The 25,452-nt window shown below is 43.4% G+C and overlaps 1 protein-coding gene across 1 annotated transcript in view; it reads right to left on the bottom strand.

The window, feature by feature from the left end:
* Positions 1–17,861: 17,861 nt before the first annotated feature.
* The window catches only part of LOC142256365 (phospholipase A2 inhibitor NAI-like), a 29,906-nt gene continuing 22,315 nt past the window's right edge, over positions 17,862–25,452 (bottom strand). The window contains exons 4-5 of the mRNA XM_075328001.1: positions 20,795–20,944; positions 17,862–19,094 (exon numbers count right to left, since the gene is read on the bottom strand). Coding sequence (XP_075184116.1) covers positions 18,979–19,094; positions 20,795–20,944 — 266 coding nt within the window. The 3' untranslated portion in view covers positions 17,862–18,978. The remainder of the gene's footprint in view (positions 19,095–20,794; positions 20,945–25,452) is intronic.

Here is a 25,452-nt window from a genome sequence, read left to right as displayed (position 1 = left end):
TAACATTTTTGATTTACAATCAAAAGTTATATTATCGTAACGAGTTAGCCAGGAAAATCTCTTAATTCTTTTATGCTTACAAAGACAAAACAATTTTAAAAGTCATACCTTTATTGGCTAACCAGAAAATTTAGATTTGCCACCTTTACGGGCTTCTTCATCAGGTGAATTAAAAAAAATTAAAAAACATTTAATTATTTTTTTTTTTAATGAGCCTAATGAAGGCCTTTGAGCTCTGAAAGCCTGCAAATTTAATTTTTTAGCTTAGCCAATAAAAGAGATATTTCTGTAGAAAGTTTGGTGGATTTAAACAATTTATATTTTGATTCGCACCAATCGGCAAAATTGGTGCAGATGTTTGTATCAGCCATAGAAGTCACATATGACCAAGGGACGGCAGAGCGGATATCACCATATTGCCGTTGAATTATCACGTCAGAGGTAGTGATGGGCGAAGCCTCTGATGTTTTGTAAAGTTCTAGATCAGGTTCTGAGATAACACAAACTTGCGTCTAAACCCTGAACTTGGACTTTACAGTTATGGGATGGGGCGGGGGGGTCTGTAAAATAAAGAATATAGTTATTAATAAACATTGTCATTATACTTACAAGTCCTGCGACACGTCCTGCAGACCCACTCAGCTGCTGTCTCCTGGCCACTTCTGCTTCCGGGTTGATCATTGCTGTGCCCCTGGTTAACTACCACTGACTTACAGGACCTTCCATTATGTCATAGCCATGTGACCAGTCTAGTGTGAATGTTGTACAGAAATTGGCTTACAGACCGGTCACATGGTGATGACGTCATGGAAGGTCCAGTTAACTTCTGGGGGTAATCATTGCATTGCTCATCACTGTTTTCAGCCGTGTTCGTGGGGATGTCAGGGAAGCAGAAGCAGCCGGGAGACAGAGTCTACAGGTCGCGTCGCGGGACCTGTAAGAAAAATCATAATGTTTTTTACTAACGTGCTTTTTTTACAGCCCCTGGACCCGAACTGGACCGGAACTGTAACATGAGGTTCCCAGGAAAGCTCATGTTTGGGCTCATGTGCACAAACACTATGTGTTTGGTACGAACTCCGAACTTCACAGTTCAGGTTCGTCCATTCACTAGTCAGAGGTTATAGCAAATCTATTCAGAAGGGCCAGTTATAACTTGCATAAAGGACAAGCAGGGAATGCAGAAGACATTTTGCTGTGAATTTGGATGATGAGAGGCCATCATAAATTACATATTAACAATAGAGATATAGAAAAAGCCATCAAACTGTTATAAATTTTACAAAAATTCCTACTCAAAATTTTCTAAAACTTGCATTTACCAAAATGCAGATTCTTTTTGTAATTCATTTCCATGGGAATTCAGAGAGAAGGCAACTACTTGCAGCCATTTTTCTGACATGTAAAGTACCATCAAAAAGTTATGAAAAAAAAACCTTATACTCACCTTACTGCTCACTCCACTGCTTTTCATTGACAGCTGTCAAATTACATTCTGATTGCCGCTGCGCTGCTGAAATCCTTGGGCCTCTCATGTTAGGCCAGGACTTTTATCTATGGTGATGCCAACGTATGTGTCCAACTGTACCCAACTGGGTGTTCTGAGGAAATGCAACACAAACTCCACTAGATGGCAACAGAGTGGAGAAAGAGCAGAATAAACCTGCCCCGGAGTAGTACAGTGAAGTCACCACAAGGCGGCAATAGAAGAATCAGACAAGACAAATACTAAAGGTCAAACAAAGTACAGAGGAGCAATCAAAACACATAGTCAAAAACAAGTAACAAGGTCAAGATCCTGTCAGTCATGGAGATGTCAGAGGGGAGAGACAGAATCGGGTCAGGGCTGGAGCGTATGTTGTTACCAGGGAGTCAAAGTACACAAGGAGATAAGGTAGGAAGGACAGCTTGGGAGTAGGTAAACAGACACAGGTAGGGAATCAGAGGGATGCGGTAGGACAGATCAGGAACTCATCAGAGCCAGCTACACACGCCAAAGGCATAGACTATAACAGGCACTGCACAAAGGTTGCAGTGCCAAAATATAGCATGCCGGGAGAAGGAACGAGGCAGAGGAAAGTTAACCCCGGACATGATCAGGTCAGAATTGGAGGAAACAAGGAAATACAGTAGGGTTTTGCACATGTGCATACAAGGTCATAACAGTTCATTACATCATGCTTTGCCCAAAATGCGTAGACTGGTTTATCTATGATTTTATCATGTTTTATACCGATTCAATCAAAGTGTGATTTTTATTTGCGGATGCCGGATACAATTTTTATTTGCCTTAAGGACGCTTTACACGCTATGACATCACTCAAGTGATCTCGTTGGGGTCACGGAATTTGTGATGCACATCCGGCCGCGTTAGCGATGTCGTTGCGTGTGACACCTATGAGCGATTTTGCATCGTCGCAAAACGTGCAAAATGGCTAATCGGTGACATGCTCCCCTATTCCCAATTATCGTTGCTGCTGCTTGTACGATGTAGTTCGCCTTTCCTGCGGCAGCACAAATAGCTACATGTGACACCGCGGGAACGAGAAACGTCACCTTACCTGCGGCCACCGGCAATGAGGAAGGAAGGAGGTCGGCGGGATGTTACGTCCTGCTCATCTCCGCCCCTCCACTTCTATTGGGCGCCCGCTTAGTGACGTCGCTGTGACACCGAACGAACCGCCCCCTTAGAAAGGAGGCGGTTCTTCGGTCACAGCGACGTCGCTAGGCAAGTAAGTAGTGTGACGGGTCTGAGCGATGTTGTGCGTCACGGGCAGCGATTTTCCCATGTCACACAACCGATGGGGGCGGGTACGCACGCTAGCGATATCGGTAACAATATCGCAGCGTGTAAAGCAGCCTTTACTCAAAGGTCCGATAGAGTGTTACCTCATTATCCATTTCCATATTTTGATGAGCCATGTTTCTTCATAGATGAGTTCTATTTTACTATTTCGTAATGACAAATTACAAGCCAGATTTGAGATATTTGCTCATCTTTAGTTGCAGAACACATGATGTTCGTAAAATTTAAGATTTTTCACCAGTAAATTATGTTAGTGACCATTATGACACTTACGTTCAAATACTTGATTGTTGCAAAAGTCCCCAGTGCAACAACGTGCAGAAAATTGATATGGAGTATTTCCCACTACTAATGAGCCATTAATTCCACACAAAGATTCATTGGCACATCCTTTATATATTTCATGAATCTCCGTTCCATCTACAAAATAAGTAAATAGACATCTCAGAACTGGATATAAGATCGAGATATTTCAGTTTTGATAAATAATGAAAAGTCATGCTTACTAATATTAATATATTGGGAGGCGGTCATACATCGATTTCCAAGACATTCTGTCTCCGACTCTTCACATGTTTTAGAATTGCGGGATTCACAATAATGACATTTATGGGAAATTACTGGAACAGAGATAATCCATTACATTATATAGAAACAATCAGAAAGAGGAACCCAGGAAAAATATTAATTGGGATTTATTTATTTCCATAATCAGAGGAAACAAGATTCTACCATTTTTCACATTTTTCATTGCCCCTTTATTTTCATAGTGACTTGTATTCTAGGCCCGCTAGTGTCTATGATTATGATAAGTGGCTCATATTTGTTTGTAAATACTTTTTTACTTACAGATAAGCTTGGTATGATTTTTAGAGTTGAGTGAGTACCTAAGTATCCGCACTAGCTGTACTCATAACGAATAATGTTTACTACTCACATATTCATTTCGAATAGTATATGTAATGCAAGTCAATGGGGAATAATCACATTGTAACGAGTTACCCGAATTCCACACTATTCGCTACTCTCACGAATAGTACGGCATTTGGGTTACTCATTACTTTGTGAGTTTTTCCCCATTGACTTGCATTCCACATGCTATTCGGAATAAATACGCAAATATTAGACAGTACTCGTTATGAGTTTAGCAAGTATGAATAGTTAGATACTCGCTCAACTTTAATTATGATACTACTTCATGGGATTTAAAGGGAACCTATCAAATGATTCCCAATGCTCATAGCACGGGCAGCATGATGACAACCATGAATGATTGTATCCGGTAAGCTTAGTGAATCAGAGAAATTGTATCATGAACATACGGCCGTGGACCAAAGCTTGAGACATGAATAATCTAGTGCCATTCCTGGCTTGACTCTACCAGTGCAAGTCTTGGTGATAACAGGCATCAAACTATGGAAATGAAGAAAGGGTTCATCTCCTGCGCCACCATACAGACCAGATGGTGTAGACCTTTAGTATATGATTGTCCTGATGAAGGAGACTTTGAGGACTTTGAAATGTGCTGACCAATAAATCATATTTGATCTACATCATCTGGACTGTGTGGTGGCGGACACATTGTGGGTTCTGCATCAGACTAAAGGCTTCTATGGTTATGACCTGCACAACAACATGAGGTGAGAATCTTTGAGTTTTTCCCTTTTAATTTTTAATTGGATAAGACCCTTTTTGCACGATTTCTTTTTACAGCCCTAATTATGGGTATTACGCCATGGAAGAATTTGCATTTCGCATTTATAAATTGCCTCTACAGAAAGGAAGAGGACTTAATCTGACCTAAGAGCTGATTTGGCTGTATGTGAGGCTTAAGACTAGGATCTAAGTGATAAAGTTTCTTGTGGAGAGTCAGATCAGATACCGATACTTTGCGCTGACGAGGGACAATCACCCTGAATCACCGTGTCTGCAAATTGGGATTCTGATCTGGAATTAAATCCTAAGTCTTATGAAAAGGCTTGTTTAAAAAGCCAATTTTGACTTTTGACTTTTGAATTGCTACTTCTAATAGGTGGCGCTAGAGTTTGTCTCCTTCCTCACTGGAGGGTCAATTAGTATATTTCCCAGAGGGCCATTGCAGCTATAAGTCCCCTCACTGGCAGCCAGACTGGTTTGTCAGGTCTCCGTAAGGAGAATAGTCTTCCATGTGGAGAGTGACATGCGTGTCAAAGAACCAAACCAAATCTCATCCCTTGCACTCAGGAGGTACGGTTGCACTCAGGAGGTTCTATAGCATGGCAGTTAAAGGGTCGATAGTGACCTTAAGGACTGCTATTTGCAATAGTAGGCACTAGAGGTCAAATCATTTTCTTCTCATAAGAGAAAATTTGCATATTACATTTCCCAGAGAAGAATTACATGGCTCATGAGCCTCCTTACACTGGCATGTCAGGTATTTCACTTTCCACAAGGAGAAAAATTACCCTTAGATACCTTTTCACATTATCATAAGTATGTTTAGTATGATGGAGGAACTTTACAGGAAAGTCTGCTGACATGCTTCCTCAGTGTGATGTGTGTATACGCTGACAAGTGGCTTCACCGGTCTTACCTGAGATGACAAAAGCCAAGATCATGAACAGCAAAGTGACCAGGTTCTTCATTGTGGACGATGGGTGGGTTCTCAGATTCTCTTCTCCTAATCCTGAAGTCTGCACACAGCGATCATATATATAGTCTTTGGAAAGGTAAAGAAACCATTGCATCATAGGATGGAGGAGATCCAGTCCAAAAAACCCACGGCACACCAAAAGAATCCACTCCTCTTACCAGGTAATTGTCTTCTGAGGAAAGTTGATGGTTGCAGGAATATAGCAATAAAGTGATGACGCATCGTACAAAGAATCCATAAGACTATCTGTCCATTTATCTTGCCAAAACAGAAAGGTTGTTTCTTATTTGTTTTTGTGCAATGTTTAATTGGTATCTTGAAATTTATCAGGAGGATATATTTGCCTTCCCTGAGGAAGTTTTAGGTGGAATTATTTAATTTGTCCACATAAGATTTTACCATGTGTTTTCCCTTTTAGGTGCCAAAAGAAAATATCCATCCCTTTATGCCATTTTTATTTCCATGATTTAAATATATTTAATCCCTGGTCTGATTAATTCATAATAAATATAGGGGCTAGAATTTTATATTTTTGATACAAAGCACCAATTTTTTGTGTAGGCACGTTGGGGAAAATGAAAGAATATCTATATATTTCTTAGCTCTTTAAAGAGGACCTGCCACTAGGATTTTCCTATATAAACCAAAGCCAGTGCTATACTGGTGCAGTCATGCTGATTCTATATATACCTTTAGTTGTGAGATCGGATGTATAGTTTCTGAAATACAGGCAAGTAAAATTTGTGAAATTCCTTGTTACTTGATTGATAGGTGCAGCAGAATATCTAGTAGTTGAGTTGGATTTTGCTAGATATTGCTGCACGCGTCTGCCTGCCTGTCCTTCCTCCTGTCCCTCCTCCCTCCTTTCTCCCCCTCTAGGCAGACAGAAGTGGGAATAACTAGCAAAATCCTGCCCACCTATTAGATATTCTGTTGCATCTATCAGTCAAGTAGCAGTGAACTTCACAAAATGTACTTGCCTGTATTTCAGAAACTATACATCCGATCTCACAACTAAAGGTATGTATAGAATCAGCATGATAGTGCCAGTATAGCACTGACTTTAAATTATACTAGCTGTACTACCCGGGTTAATAACTGTTGTTAACAAAATAGAATGTATTAACATTCCCGGGATAGAATGTATAAATAGAATGTATTAATTCCAGGAATAGTAACCATCTCTCTGTTTCTCTCACATTCTCTGTCTGTCTCCCCCTCTGTATATATCTCTCTGTCTCTCTCTCTATCTCTTTGTCTGTCTGTCTCTTTCCCTGTCTGTCTCTGACTGTCTCTGTCTCTTTCTCCGTCTGTCTCAATCTCCTTCCCTGTTTGTCTATCTCTTTTCCTGTCTGTCTATCTATCTCTGTAAAGCTGTAGGGGGGAAAAAGCGCAATAGGGTCTTACTCGGTATGAGGGTAGAGAGACAGAACAGAAAGAGATACACTCACCTGGTAGGGTTGTGCCAGTCACAACCCCCTATGATCGCATGTGAGTGGTTTTATGTGGTTTAGCAGTGGCCCTGGAAAGCAGGTTATCATATAAATCAAATAGAAAACCGGTTTTAAATGCCACGCTAAAAACCACAGATGCTGTAGATAAAGAGATTTCCTTTATTTCACAGTTCTACGCGTTTCAGAGACATCTCCGTCTCCTTCCTCAGGAAAATAAATCATATCTGATGATTTCTTTTCCTGAGGAAGGAGACGGAGATGTCTCTGAAACGCGTAGAACTGTGAAATAAAGGAAATCTCTTTATCTACAGCATGTGTGGTTTTTAGCGCGGCTTTTAAAACCGGTTTTCTATTTGATTTATGTGATATCTATCTCTGTAACTTTCCCTGTATGTCTCTTTCCCTGTCTGTCTCTTTCCCTCTCTTTCCCTGTCTGTCTCTTTCCCTCTTTTCCTCTGTCTCTTTCCCTGTGTCTGTCTCTTTGTCTCTTTACCTGTCTTTGCCTGTCTCTTGCCCTGTCTGTCTCTTTCCCTTTCTTTCCCTGTCTATTTCCCTGTGTCTGTCTCTGTCTCTTTGTCTGTCTGTCCCTTTCCGTGTCAGTCTGTCTCTTTGTGTCTGTCTCTTACCCTATGTCTGTTTCTTACCCTGTCTGTGTCTGCCTCTTTCCCTGTCTGTGTCTGTCTCTTTCCCTGGCTGCATTGTGACATGCCAACATTCCATATAAGGGCGTGGCTGCGCATTCTTCTGAAGTTCTGGCTGCACTGAGGCTCCCAGCTCCATTCGCTTTAATGGAGGCATGTTTTTTGGCGAATAACTGTAAAGCGCGAGGTTAAAATTTCCCCTCAAAACATAGCCTATGACGCTCTCGGGGTCCAGACGTGTGAGTGTGCAAAATTTTGTGGCTGTATCTGCGACGGTGCAGATGCCAATCCCGGACACACACACACACACACACACACACACACATTCAGCTTTATATATTAGATAGGAAAATCCTATTGGCTGGTCCTCTTTAATCAGCTAAAAATATATGTCTGTATTCTTTAATTTTCCATTTAGTGTGCACCAACAGGAAGGATGTCATTCTATGCGCCTAGTGGCGCACCTATAATGTTATCATGGGGTGCTGATGTCTTGCCATAGCAGCCGAGATTCTGCTGAAGACCCTCATGCTTGTCATGAGGGTTTTCCTCTAAAAGCCAGTGTTTAGCTGGCATTTATGGAAAACCATGATATTTGCTATACATAGCAGTGCAAATGCATTGATATGTATAGTACAAGCAATCAGATCATTGCAAGTTCAAGTTCTCTAACAGGACTAACAACTAAAGTAAAAAGGGCAATAAAGTGTTTAAAAATCAATTGATAAATAAAAATTAAATGTTTAAATCACTCCTTTTGCAATTTAAAAAATATACACATTTGGTATCATTGTTTTCATAAGTCTGATCTATCAAAATACACAATTAATAATTTGATTGATAAATGGTATAATGAGGAAAAAAAAGACGCCAGATTTACATTTTTTTTTGCAGCCACAACTTTGTTATAAAATGCAATAAAAACATCATACTTTCCCTAAAATGGTGTCAGTAAAAACATCAGCTCAGTTCACAAAAACCAAACAACTCCAGATCTCAAAAATGTTAAACTTTACGGGTCTCGAAAAATGTTGACATAAGTAGTGATGGACGATACCCACGTTGGCCGGGATCAGGAGCCTCGCCTGATTGGCCTTTACAGTTATGGGATGGGGCGGGGCTGTAAATTGAAGAATATAGTTAATAATAATCAATGTCATTATACTTACAGGTCCCACAATGCCTCATGCAGACTCTGTCTCCCGGGTCCGATCATTGCAGTGCTCGCTCGGTAAAGAGGACTGACTAAAAGACCTTCCAAGATGTCATGGCCATGTGACCACTCTGGGGGGAATGTTGTTTTACCTCATTGGTTACAGACTGGTCACATGACTATAAAATCATCAAGGGTCCACTCCTGTTAACTGAACTTTGATTGTCACTGTGCAAGTGAAGTATCGCATCTCGGCGCAAACTCTCCCGACAGGAGCGGTCGGCTGCATATATATACAGTACAGACCACACGTTTGGACATACCTTCCCATTCAAAGAGTTTTCTTTATTTTCATGAGTCTGGACATTGCACATTCCCATTGAAGGCATCAAAACTATGAGATGACACACTTCTAGGTTCTGCAAAGTAGCCACCTTTTGCTTTGATTACTGCTTTGCACACTCTAGGAATTCTCTTGATGAGCTTCTAGAGGGAGTCACCGGAAATGGTTTTCACTTCACAGATGTGCCCTGTCAGGTTTAATAAGTGGGATTTCTTGCCTTATAAATGGGGTTGGGACCATCAGTTGTGTTGTGCAGAAGTCTGGTGGATACACAGCTGATAGTCCTACTGAATAGACTGTTAGAATTTGTATTATGGCAAGAAAAAATCAGCTAAGTAAAGAAAAATGAGTGGCCATCATTACTTTAAGAAATGAAGGTCAGTCAGTCCGAAAAATTGTGTCAAAAACCATCAAATGCTATAAAGAAACTGGCTCTTGTGAGGACTGCCCCAGGAAAGGAAGACCAAGAGTCACCTCTGCTGCAGAGGGTAAGTTTATCCGAGTCACCAGCCTTAGAAATCGCAGGTTACCAGTAGCTCAAATTAGAGACCAGGTCAATGCCACACAGAGTTCTAGCAGCAGACACATCTCTAGAACAACTATTAAGAGGAGACTTTGTGCAGCAGGCCTTCATGGTAAAATAGCTGCCAGGAAACCACTGCTAAGGACAGGCAACAAACAGAAGAGACTTGTTTGGGCTAAAGAACTCAAGGAATGGACATTAGACCAGTGGAAATCTCTGCTTTGGTCTGATGAGTCCAAATTTGAGAATCTGTGGATCCAACCACCGTGTCTTTGTGCGACGCAGAACAGATGAATGGATAGACTCTACATGCCTGGTTTCCACCGTGAAGCATGGAGGAGGAGGTGTGATGGTGTGGGGGTGCTTGGCTGGTTACACTGTTGGGTATTTATTAAAAATTGAAGGCATACTGAACCAGCATGGCTACCACAGCATCTTGCAGCAGCATGCTATTCCATCCGGTTTGAGTTTAGTTGGATTATCATTTATTTTTCAACCAGACAAACACCCCAAACACACCTCCAGGCTGTGAAAGGGCTATTTGACTAAGAAGGAGAGTGACGGTGTGCTACGCCAGATGACCTGGCCTCCACAGTCACCAGACCTGAACCTAATCGAGATCGTTTGGGCTGAGCTGGACTGCAGAGTGAAGGCAAAAGGTCCAACAAGTGCTAAGCATCTCTGGGAACTCCTTTAAGACTGTTGGAAGACCATTTCTGGTGACTACCTCTTGAAGTTCATCAAGAGAATGTCAAGAATGTGCAAAGCAGTAATGAAAGTAAAAGGTGGCTACTTTGAAGAACCTAGAATATAAGACATATTTTCAGTTGTTTCACACTTTTTTGGTAAGTATTTCATTCCACATGTGTTAATTCATAGTTTTGATGCCTTCAATGTGAATCTACAATTTTCAGAGTCATGAAAATAAAGAAAACTCTTTGAATGAGAAGGTGTGTCCAAACTTTTGTTCTGTACTGTATGTATGTATAGAAACAATTTTCAGAGCTGCACTTAAAAATAAATTGGGTCCAAAATCCTTCACAACAGCATCCTACCATCCCTTCAATATTTCCAAAAAATCAGAAGGCAGCACTCCACTTCTCTTTCAAATATTATCTTCTTTAACCCCTTCACGACCATGGATGGAAAGATCCGTCCTTGTGCCCTGGGCCTTAACGACCAAGGACGGATCTTTCCGTCATGGCGGAATCGCGGCACCGGAGCCTCCGGTGACTGCAATATGTTAACATAAACCGCAGATTCGGGGAGGAGGGGACCTGTTCCTGACCTTAGGAGGGGTGGTGCCTCCTCCCCGGACCTACGGAGTCTGTGACTGGCTGACGAACGCCGCTCAACCAATCACAGCCACTGTAATGTTCCAGCCATTTAAAATGACTGAAACATTGAAATCCAGTCCTGGCCAGTGCAGCTGTAGCACTGGCCATTGGTTGGAGCTGAGTGACCTCACTGGATCACCCTCCCCCAGCTCCAGTAGCTCTGATTGGAGAGATCGGCCTTGTGACCGATTTCTCCAATCACAGTGGACCTGTTGCCGGTGACTGCCCCCATCAGCTTCACTTGTCATCCCTGCAGCACGCCAGCACAGTGAGTGCACACAGTGCAATGGCAGGGCGACAAGCTCCGGTCCCATGCTGTTATGAGACCGGAGCATGGGACCCGGAAGTTGCCGCGCTGCCATTGCACTGTATGAAACCGCCGAAAAGTGTCACGATCCGCCGCCGCTGCCCTCCGCGATCTGCCACCTGTCTCCCCGATCTGCCCCCCCACATCCCGATCTTCCCCCCCACCTCCCGATCTGCCCTCCGACATCCCGATCTGCCCCCCCGACATCCCAATCTGCCCCCAGACATCCCGATCTGCCCCCCCGACATCCCAATCTGCCCCCAGACATCCCGATCTGCCCCCAGACATCCCAACCTGCCCCCAGACATCCCGATCTGCCCCCAGACATCCCGATCTGCCCCCAGACATCCCGATCTGCACCCAGACATCCCGGTCTGCCCCCCGACATCCCGGTCTGCCCCCCGACATCCCAATCTGCCGGCCTCCCCCGTGATCTCTATTCTGCAGCTCCTCCGGTATCTCCCTCCTTGCTCTCCCCCTCTGCTGTCCCCCTCTGCTGTCCCCGTCCCCCTCTGCTGTCCCCGTCCCCCTCTGCTGTCCCCCCGACGTCCTCTTACCTGTCTTCACCGGCCGATCACATCTGCCTCCATCGCTGGGTCCTTCTTCCTGGGTCTTCTGCTGAGCTGTCCAACTTCCTGCCTGCTGCTGCTGCTGTAAAGCTGTTCCTTGCCTTCTGTTCCTCCTGCTAATCCTCTGGGTACTGTGAGTATAACTTTTTTTTTTCTTTTTTTTCCTCTATCCCCTTTCTATTTTTACACCTCATGCGTCCGTGCGTCCCGCCGAGCGCTGATCAGGGATGCAGATAACGTATCTGCATCCGTGGTCAGTTTTCGGCAGGACTTTTTTTCCCGTATTCCCGACGCTTTTTATATCGCATCTGTCCGTGCGTCCCGCCGAGCGCTGATCAGGGATGCACATAATGGATCGGCATCCCTGCTCAATTTTTGGCGTGACAAAAAGCATCGGGGATACGGAAAAAAAAGTCACGCCAAAACTTGAGCAGGGATGCCGATCCGTTATGTGCATCCCTGATCAGCGCTCGGCGGGACGCACGGACTGATGCAATACAAAAAGCGTCGGGGATACGAAAAAAAAAAGTATCGCATCTGTCCGTGCGTCCCGCTGAGCGCGGATCAACATCCCTGCTCAATTTTTGGCGTGACTTTTTTTTTTCCGTATCCCCAGCGCTTTTTGTATCTCATCCGACCGTGCCTCCTGCAGCGGCCGATCAGTGCACTGCGTCTGTGCGTTTGAAAAGTCAAATGGCGTTCCTTGTCTTCTGAGCCCACGCCATGCGCCCAAACAATTGATTTCCACCACATGTGAGGTATCTGCGTACTCAGGAAAAATTGCACAATACGTTTTATGGTGCATTTTTTCCTGATACCGTTGTAAAAAGAGAAAAAAATAAAGCTACCTTGTTGCTGCAAAAATTAAAAAAAAAAATTTAAAAAAAATAAATAATTTTCACGGTTCAACGTTATCAACTTTCAGTGGAGCCCCTGTGGGTACAAGGGGCTCACTAAACATCTAGATAAATTCCTTGAGGGGTCTAGTTCCAAAATGGGGTAATTTGTGGGGGAGCTCCACTGTTTAGGCACCATGGGGGGGTCTAAAAATGTGACATGGCGTCCGCTAATGATTCCAATCAATTTTGCTGTCAAATGGTGCCCTTCTCTTCTGAGCCCCGCCATACGCCCAACAATTACTTTCCACCACATGTGAGGTATCTGTGTAATCAGGAGAAAATGGACAATACGTTTTATGGTGCATTTTTTCCTGATACCCTTGTGAAAAAAAAAGCTACCTAGTTGAAGCAACAGTTTTGTGGTAAAAAAAATTTTTTTCTTTTCACGGCTCAACGTTATAAACTTCTGTGAAGCCCACAGGTGTTCAAAGTGCTCATCAAACATCTAGAAAAAATATTTGAGGGCTCTAGTTTCCAAAATGGGTTCACTTGTGGGGGAGCTCCATTGTTTAGGCACCTCAGGGGGTCTTCAAACCCGACATGGCGTCCGCTAATGAGTGCAGCTAATTTTGTGTTAAAAAATTCAAATGGCGCTCCTTGCCTTTCGACCTCTGCCGTGCACCCAAACAATTGATTTTTACCCCATATGGGGTATCAGCGTACTCAGGAGAAAATGCACAATAAATTGTATGGTGAACTTTCTCTTTTCTCCCTTGTAAAAATGAAAATTTTATGGCTAAAGTAACATTTTTGTGTTAAAAAGTAAAATTTTCATTTTTTCCTTCAACATTGCTTTGGTTCCTGTGACGCACCTAAAGGGTTAATAAACTTCTTGGATGTGGTTTTGAGCAGTGTGAGGGGTGCAGTTTTTAGAATGGGGTCACTTTTGGGTATTTTCTGTCACCTCGGCCTCTCAAAGTCACTTCAAATGTGATGTGGTCCGTAAAAAAAATATTTTGTAAATTTTGTTGGAAAAATTAGAAATTGCTGATGAACTTTGAACCCTTCTAACTTCCTAACGAAAAAAAAAGATTTCTTTCGAAAATTGCACTGATGTAAAGTTGACAAGTGGGAAATGTTATTTAGTAACTATTTTGTGTGACATATCTCTCAGATTTATGGGCATACATTTTCAAAGTTTTAAAATTGCGAAATTTTCCAAATTTTCGCACAATTTCCTAAATTTTCACAAATAAACGCAAAAAGTATCGGCCTAAATTTAAAACTGACATGAAGTACAATATGTCACGAAAAAACAATGTCAGAATCGCCAGGATCCGTTGAAGCGTTCCAGAGTTATAACCTGTCAAAGTGACACTGGCCAGAATTGCAAAAAATGGCCCGGTCATTAGGGTGTTTTAGTGGCCGGGGGTGAAGGGGTTAATGGCCCATATCACAGGACGTTTCAGTCAAAGGCTGACCTCGGCCTTTGACCAAAACATCCTGTGACATAGGCCATTAAAGAAGATTTTATTTGAAAGAGAAGTGGAGTGCTGCCTGTTGATTTTTTTGAAATATATATATATATATATATATATATATATATATATATATATATATATATATATATATAAAAATATATATATATAAATATAATATATATATATATACAGTGCCTACAAGTAGTATTCAACCCCCTGCAGATTTAGCAGATTTGATAAGATGCAAATAAGTTAGAGCCTGCAAACTTCAAACAAGAGCAGGATTTATTAACAGATGCATAAATCTTACAAACCAACAAGTTATGTTGCTCAGTTAAATTTTAATACATTTTCAACATAAAAGTGTGGGTTAATTATTATTCAACCCCTAGGTTTAATATTTTGTGGAATAACCCTTGTTTGCAATTACAGCTAATAATCGTCTTTTATAAGACCTGATCAGGCGGGCACAGATCTCTGGAGTTATCTTGGCCCACTCCTCCATGCAGATTTTCTCCAAGTTATCTAGGTTCTTTGGGTGTCTCATGTGGACTTTAATCTTGAGCTCCTTCCACAAGTTTTCAATTGGGTTAAGGTCAGGAGACTGACTAGGCCACTGCAACACCTTGATTTTTTCCCTTTTGAACCAGGCCTTGGTTTTCTTGGCTGTGTGCTTTGGGTCGTTGTCTTGTTGGAAGATGAAATGACGACCCATCTTAAGATCCTTGATGGAGGAGCGGAATTTCTTGGCCAAAATCTCCACGTAGGCCGTGCTATCCATCTTCCCATGGATGCGGACCAGATGGCCAGGGCCCTTGGCTGAGAAACAGCCCCACAGCATGATGCTGCCACCACCAACCCTGAACCAGTCTGTCTCAGAGTCCTCCAAGTGATCATGAGCAAACTGTAGACGAGCCTTGACATGACGCTTTGAAAGTAAAGGTACCTTACGGGCTCGTCTGGAACGGAGACCATTGCGGTGGAGTACATTACTTATGATATTGACTGAAACCAATGTCCCCACTGCCATGAGATCTTCCCGGAGCTCCTTCCTTGTTGTCCTTGGGTTAGCCTTGACTCTTCGGACAAGCCTGGCCTCGGCACGGGAGGAAACTTTCAAAGGCTGTCCAGGCCGTGGAAGGCTAACAGTAGTTCCATAAGCCTTCCACTTCCGGATGATGCTCCCAACAGTGGAGACAGGTAGGCCCAACTCCTTGGAAAGGATTTTGTACCCCTTGCCAGCCTTGTGACCCTCCAAGATCTTGTCTCTGATGGCCTTGGAATGCTCCTTTGTCTTTCCAATGCATTGTTGACCATGTATGAGTGCTGTTCACAAGTTTGGGGAGGGTCTTAATTATTCAGAAAAGGCTGGAAAAAGAGATAATTAATCCAAACATGTGAAGCTCATTGTTCTTTGTGCCTAAAATACTTCATAATACTTTAGGGGAACCAAACAGAATTCTGGTGGTTTGAGGGGTTGAATAATAAATGACCCTCTGAATAAACTTTTCTCAATTTAAAAAAAAAAATAAAAAAGAAATAACATTCTTTTTTGCTGCAGTGCATTTCACACTTCCAGGCTGATCTACAGTTCAAATGTCACAATGCCAAGTTAATTCCGAATGTGTAAACCTGCTAAATCTGTAGGGGGTTGAATACTACTTGTAGGCACTGTATATATGTATATATATACAGTTCTGGTAAAAATTAAAAGAGCATGGCAAAATTGTCAGTTTTTCTTATTTTTCTCTTTATAGGTATATTTTTGAGTAAAATGTAAATTGTTGGTGGTTGCTGATTCGAGCTTGACCTGAACACTGGAGCAAGCCACTGATTGGCAATTTGAGTCTCTGCCCACAAACAGCCAGCCATAAGCAGATCCCTTCTAGGTGAGAGTGCACGGGCTTTTCTGTTCTGATGTCTTCAGCATCTTCTCCGTCTGCGAGGGTATCTTCAGTCTCTCTTACTGACTTTCATAAGTTATAAGGTTAATGTACAACGTCATGATGTGATTAACATCTATGTCACTGACTAGACTTCCTGCAATATTATAGCACTGAAATAACACTGACAGAGAAGAACTTGGCACTCAAAAAAAAATGAATTAGTGAAAATTGAATGTGGTAATTCAATTGCAATTAATTAATGTTTCGGTCCCACATTCCAGACCTTCATCGGAACATAATGGACTGTCTTAGAAGCAGTGGTTCTTGGAGACAAGTCACCATAGTCGTGTGTGCGGAGTGACTACAGCCGATACAATTGCGCTTTTCTCTAGGAACCTCTCCTATAATGGCAACATTCTGACAAAGGTCCTCAAAGTGGGATTGAAACATTAATTAATTATAATTGCATTACCACATTAACGTTTAACTAATTATATGCATATTTTTGAGTGCCGAGTTCTTCTGTCTCAGTTAATACAGTCTGGATCTATAGTCAGGCACAATATGCCACTGATGGAGTGATGTATATTTCTATATACTTGAGCAATGCACTTGATTATGTTGTAAGTCAACGTTGTGTCCTTTTGAGACCTAGTAGAAGGCTCTAAAGTGGTAGGACATGGTGGGAGCAAAAGACTAGACCAGAGAAAGAGAGGATGAGCTGCTGGACAAGGGATGACTGTGTTGAGTATAAATGTTATAAAACCTTTTTTTGAACCTTTAGAATCCACAATAACTACAAAGCAAATTGCCAAAAATTTAGATTCGCTAGAAGCAAAGATTTTTGGAGATTACACTTGCTAAGTTTAGAATTGAATAAATCATATCTAATTAGAATCACTTAAAAAAATAACTGCTTTAGGTTTTCTCACACTGTATTTAGTTCACTTCCTTATTGTATTTATTGTAGGTACAATACACAGTTAATGAAGGGCAATTTGTCAGGGATGGGTGCGCAACAGATGGCCAGGGGACACAAGAAACCCTATAAAGACGCTAAGACTGGGGACCTTGCACTTACTCTTATACCCCTAAAGGTAGAGAGGTAGAGAGGTCCGGCCCTCAACCTGGCCCTGCCTCATCTCCTGGCCCTGGTGACAAAGTCCTCACCAACCACACCACCCAGGGGACCAACCAGGATGGAGATTTCAAACACCCCACTAACAATGAAAAACACAAAGGCGTAAAAGAAAACCTCAAACACACCTAAAACCTGCACCAGGGAAAACCAAGAATATACGGGAAGGGATAACAAGGGAAAGGAGGTAGAACAAAAACAAACACTTGCAACAAACCGCAGCAGACAGCCTCAACCACCACATCCTCTCTACTCCCAGGCTAGCTCCTAACTGAATTGAATAACCAGCAACAAGTCCAGGAAGCAGAGGGCTTATATCCAGGCCTGAAAGGATTACCTGCTGCCAGAAAAGCAAGTCTCCTGCTGCACCAGAGAAGGAATTAACCCTTAATGTGCCCAAAGAAAAAAAATTACATTAAAAGTGCATGGTCTCAGTTGGTAAGGTAAAACTAGCCCTGAGCCTGTCCCTATACACATGACACAATTATAATATTTCACCTGTAATTATGTCAGTGTTTTTGCTGTCAAACTTTTTTTCTACTTTAATTTTATTTTCTAATTGTCTAATGATTTGTTCTCATTCCTGTGGATAATTATGGGGGCAAAAATTTTGCCTGACCTGAGGATTTCGCACATGACATTTTTCAAAACAGTCAAAACCAAGGTGTGAATCTAAAGAACCAATGTGAAAAATTGCAAGATCCCTAGATTACTATGATTCTGAAGTCATGTAGAGACAACACATTGCTTCATAAGTATTTATTGAAGAGTTCATAAATTTACATTTTAATTAAAATTTTAAATCAACAGTCTGTGCAATTAAGGGCTCCATTTCTTTTCGTATTATGAGCCATTTGTGGGACGATAAGTATTCATCTGGACAAAAGGTCTTTAATATTTGGCATCTGACCTACACCAATTTCCACTGTAATCCATAAACATTGCTGGTCCCCCAATTGGGAATCCAACGATAATTTTCCAATCAGCTTCTTCTTTTCTCATTTGTCTTCTGTCTTCATCTGTTTCCAAGCTTCTGTTACTGCCATTCTTAACAATACCCCATTCTGTTAAATCTGATGCTAGGCAGATTATTGATATTATTGATAAACAGATCTTGATGGGAGTGAACCACATCATTGACAATAATGGTAACGGGAATGGGTAAAGGAAACTTGTAATATCGCATTACCATATTCGTGTAAAGATATAGGGTTAATTTGCAAGTATACAGTGTTATAAAAAGAGATGAGCGAACCTGAGGATCGAGGTTTGAGGCTTGAGGTTCGGAAATCGAGCTCCAAAAAAACAAGGTTTGGGTTTGAGCGAGTAATGAGTACGAACCACTCAAGCGAGCAGCTCTGTCCTTGGGTATGAGTGATGGACAGCCCTGGACCATAAGAAGAACACTTCCGGGGCAGGGTGGACATCGTTTATAAATTAATGTTTGGAAGGTTTGTGTGTGTACACTACATCTGATCACGCTGATTTTACCCCAAATTTGAGCCAATCACACACTGCACACGGCTCACACAGGGCTCGAACCTGAAACTCAAACCTTGTTTGTGGAGCTCGGTTTCCAAACCTTAAGCCTTGAACCAAGAGCCTCAGGTTCGCTAATCTCTAGTTATAAAGATGCCTGGCCACTTTCCTAAAAGCTTGGATCTAGTACATCATAATTTTTTTAGGGAATATTACAAAAAAATTGATTACTTGCTAAATTACTTGATCATGTCTAGTTATGGTTTTCAGTCTTCTATATGATTTGTCATTAAAATAGAGCAGAGAAAGATCATTAGAATCAAATGTGCATGATTCATTCATTCTTTAATTCGTTCACTTATTGAAGATGCATGGATCAGCATGGAAAGTCTAGCAGATCAGACTCTCCCTGTGTATTTCCGTCAACGCAATGGCACTGTCGAAGTTGTATTTGCAGGTAACATTATTAGTGCAACCTTTGACAGAATATAAGTCCACAGAATCATCTATAGATACAAAACAGTAGATATTATTAGGTAAAATATGTTATTTCCATATTTTAACTTTACATAACATTTTCTTGACTAAAAGATGCAATTTTTTCCCCCAAAACTGGGGGAAAATAAAGTTCTGTCTTATAATAGAAATATCACTCAGGAATACTGTAAATGTGGAACCCTTCAGCGGGCTTTACACGTTGCGATCTCGCTAGTGATTGTATCCGCCCCCGTTGGTTGTGCGACACGGGCAAATCGCTGTACAACCTTGCTTACCCCAGTCACATGAACTTACCTGTCCGGCGACGTCGCTCTGGCCGGCGAACCGTCTTCTTCCTTTCTAAGGGGGCGGTTTGTGCGGCGTCACAGCGACATCACACGGCAGCCGTCCAATAGAAGTGGAGGGGCGGAGATGAGTGGGATGTAAACATCCCGCCCACCTCTTCTTTCCGCATTGCCGGTGGAGGCAGGTAAGGAGATGTTCCTCTTTCCTGCGGTGTCACACATAGCGATGTGTGCTGCCACAGGAATGAGAAACAACATCGCTAATGAGAGGTAAACGATTTTTTGTTTTAGGACGACCTTTCCGCAGCAAACAATTTTTGCCACTTTTGTGATCGTTTTAGGTCACACATAACTGTTGCACACTATAATATCGTTAATGACGCCGGATGTGCGTCACAAACAACATGACCCCGATGATAATTCATTAACAATATCGTAGCGTGTAAAGCCTGCTTTACTGCGCTGCTGGAGACACGACACACATCCAGGAGAAGTAAAATACGAGGTGGTTTAATTTATGCATTTTCAAGTGTAACTCCGCTTGCTGAAGAAACCCAAAAAGGTAAGCACATTCCCCTATTATTTTTATTCCTTGTTACTGGGTAAGACCCTATTGCGCTCTTTTCCCTCCAGCTTTTTACACAATCCAGATATGGCTTACTGGGGTGGCGGTGGTGAAGAGGGATCATAGGAGGCAGGGTCGTTGATACAGATGGCTCGGAGGAGGGGGTGTCACTACAGTGGAGCGGCTAAGGAAAATCGACAACACTGTGGGTTTGGGGGTGTCACGACGAGTGCTATTGAATCGCCTGTAGTTGATGCAATGGCCTTCAAGAAAATGGCCGTGGAGGTGGCATGTGTGCATATTAGTCTCCACAGTCATTTTCTTGATGACCATTGCATCAATCTGCGCACACACCGCCTCTGCCACAACTTTGTTGAAGTAAATTGCGACAAGCACTGGCGATTCAATGGCGGCCACCACCGCAACACCCCTGAGCTCGCAATATCGGCCATGCTAAATTCACTGACCCACCTGAGCTGCGACACACCCTCCTCTAAGCTTGAAGCACTACCAACTCTGCCTCCTTTGACTTTTCTGAGCCGCTCCACCACCACTGCTCCCCCTGATGAGATATTAAAAGACACCCTAGGATTATAAGACGCACCCTCATTTTCATATTAAAAATTATTTTTCCTATTTTCTACTTCTAAATTTTGGGTGCGTCTTATAATCCAGCGCGTCTAATAAAGCGAAAAATATGGTAATAGTTCAATTCAGCAATATTATGGCCTGACAGGCTGCAAAGTATCAAATGTGTTCAGCAGCTGTAACATATTTTTAAATCAACACTATATTTGAAGTAGTTTTTTACATTATGGATTCATTTCAAGCAAAAAAATTTAGCTGAAAATGTTTTCACCTGGATTCCTCATTTTTCCCCTATAGTCATAACATCTGTCCATGGATCCAGTGCAGTTTATCTCCTTCTCAGTTTTACATTCCTCCAATGTGGCCTTGCAGTATGCTGATGGACATGTTTTGCCATTTGGTGTTGGATCTTCATTAGGAACTGGAGAGATAAATAAATACAATCATCTTTAATAAATTATGATGACATTTTTTGAAATTCGCAATTTCACATTAACAGGGCCACAGATAATCTAATAATACGCCCTTGCGTATTCACAGACTGTGCTCCTTGGGATCTAGGCTGGTGCTTCCAATTGCTTTTTCATTGGCCAAACTTTCTGGGCCCTGGAACTTTTCAATTGCAAAATCCTTGGATGAGCAATAATAAAACATGTTGCTACTCCACAAAAGATCAGAATCAATTTTTTTTTCCAAAGTATAAATTAAATTTAAAAAAATTTGCAATCATCCAGTATCTCCTTTTAATGTCATAAAATATAAGTTTCTGATTTATGATTGTTATATTGTAATACACTGTCTTTCGGCCAAACACAAAAGCAACATAAACCTCTGTGGAGACACGGGGCTCAGTGGGCGCTCTCATCCACTAAAACCCGCCGCCTTTACAAAGACAGCGTGGCTCAGGGCTCATCCCAACTGAACGCCGGCCTCCTTAACCGTGGGCGTAACACTACTCAGACAACACAGGGTGAGGGAACCACAATAATTAGACTTTATTGGATCCCCAAAATATTAACGGCACATAACGCATAACCAGCAAAACACACAAATGTAACAGGCAACAGAGTCTCACCCTTCCGCTGGCTCACCAAGGATTAGAATGTCCATGCCTCACAGGTTCCAAGCTGTCTGAGGTCTGCAAAGTCTGTAACAGGTGACTGAACTGTCCCAACCTGCGTGTCCTCCTTAGGTAGTCCTGGTTTGATGTTACAATCCTGGCAGCCGGAGTCGAAATCCCTAGGCTGTGGATATGGTCTCCAACCGGAACCGGAGTCCCTAGATTGAAGCCATAAGATGTCCTGATCCTCCAGTCAGCTCCAAAGAGCTTAGACTGAATCCATCAACCATCATCAAACCCTGGTGGCTTAAAGAAGTCCTTTTTATAGCCACAACCTTCCACTTGGGTACACTGTGTCCTCATCGATTGGTTGGACAAGATTGCTTCTCCCATTGGAGGAATTTCAAGCTGCATGGACAATGTTCATTTAAATGATATGGGTAGAAAGCCTGAGGGTGTACATGTAAACTGGGAGTCACCGTCTAGACAATGGCTACTAAGGTAATTACATTATCAATACACAACTACAATACAATGGTTACTGGAAATGTCTGGAGAACAATACGTTTGGCTTCCAGTGGCCAACACAATTACATTGAGTCAACAAGAGTCTTGTAAAAACAATGAGGGACTTCTCCCCCGTCTATAGACAATCTATCCTGCTGTCTGGCTGGATTTTAAGAAACTTTAACCCATGTCGTCACATTCCTCCCCCTTCTTAATATTAGCCAGACATAATAGGCTTCCGATCATCCTTCTCCTCTTGTCGGGAAAGCCCATCCGCATTTCCATGGTTCTTGCCTTGTTTATGGGAGATGGAAAAATTGTAAGATTGTAATGCCAGACTCCACCTGAGCAAGCGTCCGTTGTCCCCGGCAGTGCGATTTAGCCAACTCAATGGATTGTGGTCAGTGAGGACTGTGAACTCATTGCCATAGAGGTAGGGCTGCAATTTTTTTAGGGCCCAGACTATGGCCAGGCATTCTTTTTCTATGGTGGCATAAGCCCTCTCTCGGTCCAACAGTTTCCGAGAGAGGTAAGCTATCGGATGTTCCTCACCGTTGTCCCCCACTTGGCTAAGTACAGCTCCTAGTCCTGTGTCCGATGCGTCTGTTTGGACAATGAATCTGCGACGGAAGTCAGGAGCAGTCAAGACTGGGCTTTGGGCTAGCCGGTCTTTCAATTGGAGGAATGCAGTTTCACATTCTGGGGTCCAGATAAGGTTACGGGCATATCTTTTGGTTGTGAGGTCAGTGAGCGGTTTTGCTATGGTACTGTAATTGGGGATAAACTTTCGATAGTAGTTTGCGGTTCCTAGAAATGCACGGACCTGTTTTTGATTGACCGGGCGTGGCCACTGGATAATGGCTTCTACTTTTGCAGGTTCGGGACGAATGCACCCACTTCCCACCCGATGTCCCAGGTATAGCACTTCGGCCATCCCCATTTGGCATTTGTCAGGTCGGATGGTGAGCTGGGCTTTGGCTACCCTCTGCAGCACCTGGGACACATGCTGAAGATGCTCTTCCCAAGTGTCGCTGAAGATAGCGATGTCATCCAAATAGGCCTGCGCATACCCCTGACATCCCTCTAGTAAATGGTCTACCATCCTCTGGAAGGTGGCTGGGGCGTTTTTCATCCCAAAAGGCATGCTGGTAAACTCAAAGAGGCCAAAAGGGGTTATGAAGACCGATTTCTCTTGAGCAACTTTTGTGAGTGGGATCTGCCAGTATCCCTTGCTCAAATCGAGGGTAGATATAAACCGAGACCCCCCTAACCTATCTAGTAGTTCATCCACCCGGGGCATGGGGTAAGCATCTGTAATCGTGACCTCATTGAGCCGTCTATAGTCCACACAGAAACGAGTACTCTTGTCCTTTTTTGGCACCAATACCACACTGGCAGCCCATGGGCTATGGGAGGGGACTATGACTCCCATATTTAACATGTCATCCACCTCGGCCTTCATCATTGCCAACACAGGAGGGGTCACCCGGTAGGCGGGTTGTCTTAGTGGGGTGGCTGCCCCTGTATTGACATGATGCTGGACCAGGGGGGTTCTACCAGGCTGACTTGTGAACAGGGTTTCATATGTTCCGAGTATGTCTGATATCTGTCGCTTCTGTGATGGACAAAGCTGCTCCCCTAGTGATACATCTTTTACCCCCATTTCCCTTTTGGAGTCCACTAATAGGTCTGGGATCTGGTCCAACTCTGGATCATCTAACTCTGGACAGCAAACTGCTAAATTGGTGACTTCTCGTTCCTCATAAGCTTTTAGCCTGTTGATGTGGTAGGTACGCTCACGAACACCTGCTCGATCCAGGGCCACGGTGTAGTCAGTATTGCCACATTTCTTGGTAATGGTGAACGGACCCGCCCACATGGCTTGCAGCTTGTTTTTCCGCACCGGTACTAGTACTAGGACCTTCTGTCCACAGGCAAATTCTCGGGGCCGGGCAGTGCGGTCGTAACATCGTTTTTGCCTTTCCTGAGCCACTTCTAAATTCCCATGGGCTAACGCCATGAGGTGCCTCATCCTTTCCCTAAACTTTTGAACATAGTCCAGTATGGGAACCTCTTCTGTGGGGAAGGTGCCCTCCCAACTCTCTCGTACCAGCTCTAGGGGCCCTCGTACTTTTCGGCCGTACAGCAATTCAAAGGGAGAGAACCCAGTGGAGTCCTGCGGCACCTCCCGGTAAGCAAAAAGGAGCTGCTGCAAGTTTTTTTCCCAGTCCCCCCCCTCGGACTCCACATATCGGCTAATGAGCTGTTTGAGCGTTTTGTTGAAGCGCTCACACAATCCATTTGTTTAAGGATGGTAGGGGGTTGTGCGCATGGGGCGGACTCCATGTTTTTCCCACAGGGTGTGAATCAGTTCACTTTGGAACTGTGCCCCCTGGTCAGTCAATACTTCCTGTGGAAACCCTACCCGGCTAAAGATGTCCAGTAGAGCTTGAGCCACGTGCTCTGCATCTATGGAGGTTAAGGCAACGGCTTCTGGGTAACGGGTGGCAAAGTCTACCAGGGTGAGGATGAATCTTTTTCCACTGCGGCTGGGGATGGCTAAGGGGCCTACTATATCAATGGCAACTCTCTGGAACGGTTCTCCTATCAAGGGCATGGGTTGAAGTGGGGCACGGCATGGGGCTCCCCCCATACGCTGACACACTGGGCAAGAGGCTCTGTATTTTTGCACTTCTTGAGTGACCCTTGGCCAGAAAAAACTACGCAGCAGGCGGGCCCGAGTCTTTTTGGTCCCCATGTGCCCAGCCGCAGGAACATCATGAGCTAAACGCAACAGTTGGGGTCGGTATTGCTGGGGTACCACAAGCTGATGTACACGGGTCCAGGGTTTTTCTGGGCAGGATGCGGGCTTCTCCCGATATAAGAGGCCTTTTTCCCATCTATATACCTCCCCCTGATTTCCTCCCCCAGGTTGGGTGGCCGCACTACGGATAAGCTCTAAGGTGGGGTCTGACAGTTGAGCTTCCCTGAACTCTTTACGATCTATCTCCCCCCAATCAATGGCCACAGTTGGGTCTGATGTACTCACATTTGTTGGCTCTGATGAGGAGGCTGAAGATTGAGGAGTTGGGTTCTCCTCTGATGGGCTGGAAGAAAGACCTGCACCAGGATGGTGTTTGGCTTGGCTGCGGGTGATGGCGGTGACAAACTGGCTGGATAGTCCTTGTCCTAGGTCATTTCCCAAAATTACAGGGGTGGGGAGGCCGTCCATGAGCCCCACTTCAACCTCTCCTTGGTCAGTTCCCCAGTCCAACTGCACTCGTGCCAGAGGGATGTTCGAGCGCTGGCCCCCAGCAAGGATGATGGTCACTTGGCGGCCAGGTAAATGATGTTCTGTGGGA

This window comes from Anomaloglossus baeobatrachus, chromosome 11, assembly GCF_048569485.1.
Source record: "Anomaloglossus baeobatrachus isolate aAnoBae1 chromosome 11, aAnoBae1.hap1, whole genome shotgun sequence".
NCBI classification, from domain to species: Eukaryota; Metazoa; Chordata; class Amphibia; order Anura; family Aromobatidae; genus Anomaloglossus; species Anomaloglossus baeobatrachus.
This window is presented reverse-complemented; position numbering and strand designations above follow the sequence as displayed.